This window comes from Corvus moneduloides, chromosome 1 (genome assembly GCF_009650955.1).
Source record: "Corvus moneduloides isolate bCorMon1 chromosome 1, bCorMon1.pri, whole genome shotgun sequence".
Taxonomy (NCBI): Eukaryota; Metazoa; Chordata; class Aves; order Passeriformes; family Corvidae; genus Corvus; species Corvus moneduloides.
The window spans coordinates 158,259,060-158,268,999 of record NC_045476.1 but is presented as its reverse complement, the minus strand read 5'-3'; the positions used below and the strand labels follow the sequence as shown (position 1 = coordinate 158,268,999).

The 9,940-nt window shown below is 38.3% G+C and overlaps 1 protein-coding gene across 4 annotated transcripts in view; it reads right to left on the bottom strand.

The window, feature by feature from the left end:
- Nucleotides 1-1,801: 1,801 nt before the first annotated feature.
- The window catches only part of PHF20L1 (PHD finger protein 20 like 1), a 58,963-nt gene continuing 50,824 nt past the window's right edge, over nucleotides 1,802-9,940 (bottom strand). For 3 of the 4 annotated variants that reach the window (XM_032133610.1, XM_032133629.1, XM_032133600.1), the window contains one exon: nucleotides 1,802-9,591. In XM_032133610.1, the coding sequence (XP_031989501.1) occupies nucleotides 9,449-9,591 (143 nt within the window). In that variant the 3' untranslated portion in view covers nucleotides 1,802-9,448. The remainder of the gene's footprint in view (nucleotides 9,592-9,940) is intronic. The other variant, XM_032133619.1, reaches the window with a different exon arrangement.

Sequence of the window (9,940 nt, the reverse complement as noted above, 5' to 3'; positions counted from 1 at the left end):
GGAAATATTATTTCTTTGATTCCAGAGTTTCAATCGTTAATTGGCCACCTCTTGTAACTGTGAGTCAGCATTTACTTGCACCAGGAATTATGAGAACTCACCCTCACATGTACAGCAGTGGTCGGATAAATAAGCCCCAAATAATTACTTAAATAGTAACAGCGCATGGATTTAAGTTGATTTCAAGAAAAAGTGAGAGCAGCACTCTTGTTTGTGATTCATGGGTACTAGACAGCCTAGAAAGAACTCTGCTGATACTCTCCCACAGACTAAGAGTGTGCCAGCAGTGATCCAAGCATTCTTCTGTGCTGGCTGCAGACCACTGCCATGCCATGGTGTTTGATGAATACGGTAAATATGATCTCCAAGAGCAGCACAAGCTTGCTTTAGCATGACTGTGCTTTTAAAAATGAGTGGAACTGTATTTGGAATTTACTTTCAAGCAACCTATTCTGGATTTGAGCAAAGTCAACAGTCTGCAGAATGATCAAGCTGGGAAAAGATGAATAACACGTCCAGTATAGATGACAGACCAAGAAAAGGCAACCTTTAGAGGCATAAAGATGACAAATCTTGTAACAGCCCTGATGAAGCAGACACAGAAAGAAACTGAATTTCGGGATTAGCATAGCATTTGTAGGGAAACACCCATGCAGAGCAAAAGAAAAAAGAATCCAACTAAATAACCAGTATTAGCACTAGGATGGCTAAATCAGGAAAGAAGAAAAGTTTGACAATAACATGTATTTCTGATCCAAGGATGCTTCAAGAGCCTCAGGTTTGTGTCTGACCCACACACAGTGGGGCAGACACAGGGGAGCAACAAGAAAGAGCCTAGTCCAGTGCCATGACAGGCTCTGCATGGGCAGCAGGGTTGGTGCTTACAGGTGCTGTGATGTCTCCGAGCCCATGAAACATCCCCAGAGTGTGTTGGGGGCCTGTGATACTGATTTAGTCCAATTTTCTAAAGTTACTAGAAAAGTGTCATTCAGGTTCCTTGCACAGCAAATGGGGAGAGGAGTTTATTAAGGAGTTTATTTATTAAGGTCACTATTTACTTTCCTTCTTTATTCTTTGCTATAAAAGGCTGATAATGGAGTAAGGCAGACAGGAAAGCAGGAAGTATCAAAGGGCTATTATTACCAGAAAGAAGCACAAACTCACAGTATATACATAGTGTTGATTCCCAAGACGATTTTTCTTTCCTTCATAAACACTCAGAAAACAACCTATGAACTACTCAAGTTGGGAAGAACAGCCAAGTCTTAAAAGCCTCTTATAAAACTGAGAAAAGGAATTTTGGCAATTGGCATCACTTAAACCACTTCTAGATGTGCATCAAACCAAAGTGGGCATCTTGGTACGTGCACGTTCAAGGGGACGCAAGAGCCTGTGGATTAAAAAGGAAAAAAAGTTGTTTACAAAGCAGTATGTGGAATTCACATTCATCAGAGAAAAAGAGGCACTTGTCTATCTATGGCTGGTCAAATACAAAGAAAATCCTTGCATAACCTTCAGTGAAGGGACAATGGAATTGACTTCTATTTTTAGCACCTGAGAAAAGATGGAGTAACATCTTAAATTAGCTCATCAATGAAGAGCAAAAAAGGAGTAAGTGGAAAACACCCCTGTGGCAATACAGCCTTAAAATTATAATGTCTTCAAAATAATTACTCTAGTGCTGGAAATGAGGGTTTTGTTTGTTGTGCACAATGGCAAAAGCTACTTAATCTATACTACAAACTATAACTGTTAGGGGAAAGATAAAGGTCAGTGAGATGAGACACTGAAATGACAAACCTCAAGGGACAAGCAGACATTTATTCATCGTTCCAGTTTTGCATACACTTTCTTAGCGGAAGAGACAGTTTGTGCAACTGCAATTTTACATTTAGAAAGGCTCAGGGATAAATGATTCCTGTATATAAATACACAGACATCTGTATCCACAGAAAGGTTACTCTTACCCAAATTAAATTGAGCCTGAGAAGTCAACCTTAGCTTAAAAAAAGAACTGGAGGGACCCCCCAAAATGAGGCAGCAAATTGGAAGCAAATTTTAAGAACTGAAAACATCGTGAAATTATGCTCACATCAATCAGTTCATTTATTTTAAATAATAAATTGTTTTTCTGTGTTAAATAAAGCACCAGTGTTGGACAATCCTCTCACACCTTTTAAGAAAGCTACATAAAAACAGACTAACACCATTTATTACACTTACAGATAGAGAACTAAGGTTTACATTCAGTACATTCATTTCCTTTTGAAGCACTTATCTCTATCATCTCTGATTAAGTCCTCATGTGATGGAAAATTAAAAGACAACAAGATGACAGCCCCAGATAAAACACTTTTTGGTGTATTCACTTTATACATGACACATTCTTCAAACTGAAAAACAGTGGGGAGGTTCCAGTAATTTCACGCTAAACTTGCCTAGATCAGAAAAGTGGGCACAGGACTTGTCAAATTTTAAATTATAAATTACCATTTGGAAAAGTGCCTTTGGTGACAAGACCTAAAGAAGCCTGTGAAAGATACTTGAGTTTGTTTTGTCCCTGCAGGAACTGACCATTTCTAGGACATGTAAAATGGCTTTTTTTTCTTACTTATTCATTGAAGATAACAGTTTTCCTCTAGCCAATAGTACCACAGTGATTCCAGGTAGAAAAATAGGTATTTTATTCTCACAACACCTGGAATGCAGATTGGTTTGAAATCCCAAGCAGGAGCCAGTCTGCAACCTGCAGTGACACACAGGATTTGTACCTTGAATCAATTCAATATTTGACAAAAAACAGCTGAGGCAGTGAGAAAAGTCACCACCAGTCACACAAGGACAGCAACAGGGTGCCACACTCTTGGTGTTGGTGGGACAAAACTGCTTTGGGTCTTTTCAATAATGAAGTATTTAACCTTCTCTGGACTAAAGGCAACGGTGTAGAGCCAGTGGAGTCAGAAAGGAAGTTCAAGGACAAACACAGCTCCTGGCACACAACAAAGTTGTGAATTCAGTAAGCCACCAATGAAAAAAGATGGATTAAACTTGGGGAGCCCAGATCTGTCAAGTGACTGATAAAACCAATGGACTTCTTAAAAATTTTGGTAAAGGAAACTTCAGTTTGCTAGAAGAGAAAGATACATTTAGGGAAAGGCCAATTTGCACAGATCTTTCACAGTATGTTTGTATAGATCTGACATCCTATTTCTACTGCAGACAAGACACTGGGCTGGCCAGATGAATGGTCTGACTCGGGAAACCTCTTCTTTAAGAATTGAAAAAAATGTTTCAGTGTGTTGCTCCAAGATCTGAATCTGCTCTTGTATCTTAAATTTGAGAGCCTGCTTTGAGACTGTCCCTTCAACAATGATTAAAATGTTTCAGAATTAAAATTTTTAAGTTCGTTACATTTATGATCATATCTACTTTTTCTGTGAACAAAAAAAGAATTCTGTATCAGTAGCTTAGTGAGATTCTGTCCAATTTCATTCATCTGCTGTTTATCATTTGTGCCTTTGTCCACAGGATGCCCAAAAGAACTTCCTTAGCATTGTTAGCTTATTTGTTTTCTACCACAGTAGTGTCTTGAACAACTTGTGGATGATATTATTAAATCACTAAAAGTAAAAACTAAAAGATACTTTTTAATGACATGGTACAAAGGCACAAAACACCCTTAGAAGGCAGATGTCTGCCCACAAGAAGAGATGCCATCACTGTCAACATGTTGTTGAAAGACATTGACTGTAAAGAATGAAGTGCATTGCAAAACTCAAACCCTGAAATTGTTAAAACACCAAAGCAGTTCAGAAACAGAAAAACCTTCTAATTACTTTGCCATATACAGTAAGGAAATCAGTACTGTAAATAATTTACTGATTGTATCATTTGCCTAAAGGCTAAAATACAACTGAAGATTCCCTCAAGCCCTGCAGTGTAGAAAAATGAGCATCAATGACTGCACATAACCTATGAACTACAGGCTAAACATGCAGCTGAAGATTCCCTAACGCTTTAAAACATACTCAAACACTCACTAGCTCGCCAGAAGAAAAGTCCATGGAATGGGAGCCCAGGCACGTAACAATCTCAACAGACCTTTATTGTGAATATTAGAATGCAGTCAACATTATTGCTATTATAAAAAACAAATCACAGAAGAAAAGTATTTTGCTTCTCTCATAGAAGATTTAATCATAGTGCAGTGCTGCCTCTCCCAGTGTTTAGTGACAATACACTGACACACGTGGCTACAGCTGAACAGAGGAGGCTTGGCCAGTTTTCAGGAAAGGAAGACTGCTGTTTGAAGCAAACAGCAATTGAACTAGCTTAGTTATCCAGCCCATGGAGTAAGGGAAGGGAACTTCTGTCCTGAATGATTTTTCATGCTAGTTCATTTTCTCCATGTGGTATCCAATTTTTCATTTGGGTTGTTCAGGGTGGTGCAGAATGGCTGCCAAATGCACAATCTGCACTCGGTGCAGTGTATTTTCACCATTTTTACATACTCTGTACTTGTTTTCCATATACAAACCGATATACACATAGTGTATAATATTTATTGCTAAAGACAGACCCCCACACCCAGCACCCAGGACATTACAAAATATAACAGAAACCATTACTGAAGCATTTCAAACAGCCTCTGCAAAATCCTCACCTAAAGCCATATGCAATCAGTACAACAGAAAAAAATTGTGAGCTAATAAAATGTGAGAATAACAATGGGCATTTCAAAAGTGATTAAGCCTCTGACTTTAATAAGCACTCCAAAATTAAGGTGCATATACTGAAACATTTTTAAGCAGTACAGCAAAAACCTATAGTTCCAGTGTTCTGAACCATCCTGCTTGCAAATGAATGGCATCATTGCACACACCCCCTTAACACACCAGCACCTCCACAGAGCTACTAATAGCTACTAATTAGCTACTAATAGCTACTAAGGGCAAGGCAGCTGGGACAGCCTGACTGCTCTTTTGGCTGTGAAGCCCCTGCCTGCAGAGTCCTGCCCACCCTCCGTTTGTTGATTTTTACATCAAGCTCCAGTTCAGTTCAGGATCTGTTTTGTGCCTTTTATAGTTCCAGTGAAGAAAAATGGTTACTGTTTCCCTTCAAATACAAAGGAAAAATAGTGTGGTTTACAACATCAAAATACTTTCACAATTTTACTGTAATGTTTGAATGACTCCTTTGCATCCCAACCCTCAGTTTGGCAAGGAGTGCTGGAGCCCAACAGTGCCAGAGGGGTTTTGCTGTAATATTAATTCAATTATTATTAATTCAATAATAATAATTAGTTAAGTTAGAAGGCAGATGGGAGTAGAGGGAGATCACCACTTGCACAAGACAGAAGAGGCTTAATTAAGGGACATAGCAAAAACACCTGAAGATTTTGATTTTGGTGCACACACTCCAACTGTACAGAAGTCCCAGGGCACTCTGGAGGCTGTGGACAGAAGAGCTGAAGAGACCTTTCCCCATGACTGCTTCCCACAGCAGCCAGGAATAACTGGGCATGAGAACAGAGGAGTGAAACCCTCCAGGCACCACAGAAACCAGAGTGCAGAAAGCTGAAGAATGAAAGGAGAAACAGATGCATGCTGCAGAACGAACAGATGAGCACATGTAGAAGCTCAGAGACAAAATTAAGAGAGACAGGTGGCTATCAGCCATACAAGATACCTGCACCCAGGGAAGAACAGTTTCAATTCTTTGCTACCCAGCAAATACAGGCAATCTATCAGAAAATTGCAAGCCATCTTCTTTGTCTATTTGAAAGAAAACGACAGGCTTCTACCACTGTAAACCACTCCACAGCTGAACAAAGATCTATGCATCTAAGGCCAGAATGTCCAAAATATGGGCACTATTCAACCTACAGCTACCCAAGGAAAGGGTTAACAGGAAGCATCTTCCAACCCATCCCCTGTGATATCACCTGAAGTATGTCCATTTTGTAACCAGAACGTGGGAGCCCCATCATGTCATACCAGACCACAGCACCAACACTACACTTCATTTATGACTGCAGTATTGCTGTCCTGCTGCCATCACTGCAACTGAAACACAGAATTCCTGATGTAGAAGCCTTCGGTATGGAAACAAGTAGGAGCAGGCTTTGAAGTTGAATCACCCTGATACCTCCATTAAAAGAACAAGCAAACAAAGAAAAAACCCTAACTAACCCTCAGACAAAAAGCTGGGCATTCAAAGGCTCCAAAAGCTTGCCATTTAGCCTTGTGAAATCACAAGAGGCTTCTGTAAAATGGCATTTCCCTTTTGTCTACTACTATTTGTAACTCCTAATCAGTGAAAGAAGGCTGCAAATTTAAACATTTTGCCTTTCTGTGCACATATATCAAACAGTCCTTACACTGCCATATACTATTTTTTCCTCAGAGAGGGTCTGTCCCCTCCATCAAACAATGCAATCACAATTCACACCCCAATAAATGATGTTGCAAATAGACTGACTGTACATCCCTGGCTTATTTAGAGAGGAAGTAGGAAGACAGATGGAAAATTATGCCTACAGGAATAAGATTCTCTCGATAAGGCCAACTAGGAAGAAATACTGGTAAGAGCCAGATCACACTGGGGTTGACTGGCACACAAGCAAAGCAATCAACTGTACGTTACATTCTGTGCAAAACACTTAGCATTTTTATGGCACTTGACTTGTGTTTAAAAGAAAAACCTCAAAAGCATCCCAAACCTTTGAATACTTGAGAAACTGGGGTCAGAAACTAATGTCCACGTTACAGACCAGCACCACGACTTGAGAAAGCAAACTCAGACAAGTTTGTGAAACATTCGAGCAGTACATGATGTATCATACATAGCATGGTCCGTAAGGACACCGAGATTGTATTTCTTAGAAGATATGAATGCTTGCAGGAATTTTTATAATACATGACTACACAATGAACATTAAAAAAATACTGAACAGATTGTTTTTGTAACCACAGTCCATCCTGAACAAGGCAGGATCTTGGGGGTAAAATTACTATTCGTGTAAATTAAGAGGCCATTACACATACAAACAGAAGACACATTAAAGCTGCAAGGGCAACTTCAACTTTGACCTTAGGATTTCCTTTTCAGGATACCATTCCTCCATCTCTTTAGTAAGAATAAAACCTCTATCCTCCCCCCTGAACTCTCCAAGTCCGCTTTCACCTTCAGTAACATTTACAATTATATTACATCACACGCATGCACACACATTGCATAATATTGCTACAGTGTATGCTGTATAAATTCTGTAAATACACTCCACTTTGTTTCAAAGTAATTCATCTGGATTTACACTTCTCTTATACAGTACACACAGTACCACATTCAAGGATATGCAGCAAGTGAATAGTCTATAAAAAAAGTCTCACATATCCAAAAGCAAGTAGGTCACTCAGCTATTCATGTTTGAAGCAGTTATTTAAGCATCAACTTAGAGTATTTATTAACAGTTGCTATAAAATGTCAACAACTCCTCAGCTCTTATGTTCTTTCTGCATTATGGAGTTGCCAACCATTCCATAATTCCATGTTATCACGCAGCTCTGGGATGTCTCCTACAAGCTTGATGTGGGAAGACTTTAAATAGCAACCACTCTGTAACAGGAGTTTACATTTTGCTTTGGCCATCAGGAGTGATAACTCACTTCAGGTATGACAGACAGTGAGGAAAGGTCGGGGTAGGTTTACTTTAGCTATGAACCAGCCACGCCGCTTTCTTTCTCAATAATGGTTTTATCATGAAAGTTCAATGCACTGGTTGCAAAGTCTTTCCCAGATAATCCATCTTTGGCACATTTTTCAGTTGTATGCATCCTTAAAAGGCATTCCAAGATTTTTTTGATGGTCTGTACATAGTAACAATCACTTCTTTTTTACATTTGTATGTAGATCAGGAAGAAAAGTGGAAAATGTAGAGTATACAGAATAGTTTTAATAAACAGTTTTACATACAGTACCTTACATATAGAACAGTGTGTTTGCAAATTTAAATAATTTTTGAATGTACAGTGGCTTGTACTCTTATCAAAAGGTAAATTCAAGTTTACTGTCTATCGGTTCTAAAATGCATTTATACAGATAACTAGAACTGATAAACAGATGTGAGGCATAAAATGTTCAAGTATCTTAATGTCCTTAGTTAAATAGCCTCCTTTTAACAGTCATATTTTACAAATTTCAAAACCTGTACATACATTATTTTCAATTTTAGAAACTGCTTGTTAAAAGGTAACATGAACCACCAGTTCTTGTAGTCTATTGTAATAAAACTAGACGTGTAGAGAGAAATGTGCATGGTAAGTATATGTGTACATGTGCATCTATACACATATACATACACACAGAGACATAGATGTAGCACTGGGTACAGCGGAAACTTATCAGCACAGGAAAAGTCTTGGGCTCAAAATCCAACAAGAGCGAACAGAGCAAGTAGGTTGACTTTGGTTTCATGACATTTTGCTCACTGAAGCTGAAAAATTTTATAAAAACAACTTCGATAAGGTATCTTGTGATTTTTTTCCTCTAGTGGTTTAGAATATTCACAGCCACAGACGGTTTTGCTGCTCTTGTCATTCCACATCTGCACGGAGGATGGTGAAGTTTTCAGAGGGCCAACACCAGAATAGAGCTACCCAGGACAAAAATTGTACCTTGATTCCTGAATACTGCTATAGAACATAAAAAAATATAAACTAGATACAATTTTCGATGGATTGCTGGCACCGAGTAGGACTTTGGAAAAAACCTTCACATAAGTCATAATCAAACTCTCATCCCAGTGATTTTAATAATATTTGGCACATCTGACCACTATTTGCCACTTCTGTTTTAAAGGAGCCTAGGAGTGCTGTTCTAGGGATTTCTATTTAAAAAAATATTTTAAAAGGGAGACCATGACAAGTAATTTTTTTCAAAAATCAAAGCTAGTATGTTTGTTTTCCTGAACATTCATAAGAGACAGAAATAACATAAAAAACCTTCCTTGCAGAGAAGATACAGCTCTCTCTGTATCTACCTTTTACTAGCAAGATAAAGAGGATTGCATTGTTAGTCAGCTGAACTCTGCTAATTTAGAAACGTTGCCACGGGTTTCAAAATAGTAGCATTCCTCTTCATTGAGTTTTTGTTTGTTGCATTTCCTTGTATCTGGGGATTTACTTGTTTAACATGTAAAAATACCGAGAAATTGACATTTCTCAGTATATATAATATAATTTTGAAGCCTGGACATTGAATATTCATATTTTCAATAAAACAGATTCCTGACTCTAAACTTCCTCTCTTCTTTCTAAAGCTTCAGGCTATTAATGTAATCAGCAAAGAACCAGATAAACGCTCAGCTTTTTGCTGTCTTCCTGTCAGTCTTGTGGCTAATAAGAAAATTCACTGTAAAGAAGCTATTTTTACTTTATTCTTCCTTTTGTCATACAGAGCAAAGTGTTGCTATTTGCTGTACTTTTCCCATGTCAACTAAGAGCTGTTTGATACGTCGTTTGAGCTGAGGCAATCTTGCCAGAGGATCTGGTGGTTCCAGTTCTCCAGTGAAATCAAGCCAGCTTTCTAAAACTACAGAAGGAAAAGGAAGAAGTTGATTAGAATAAGTCTTTGAGAAACAGTTTCCATAAAAATTTAACTTTTCTTTCTTTGTGTTTCATAAAAAGGGAAAATACACTGAGGCTGTGATTTTTATTCAACAGAAGAAATTTTGTTAGGGAAACACCAACTAATTCTGTATTTCTCTTGAACAATCCAATCTTCTGATTTGATTGTTGCTATAAAAAGGTACCTGGGAGTAAATTATACCCTTGGCTCACAATTTACCCTCTACACACATAAAAGCAACTTCAGTTCATGGTCTTCTCTGACAGTTCTGGAACAGAAAATGCAACCCTTAAACACAAGGCTTCCTTCTGCC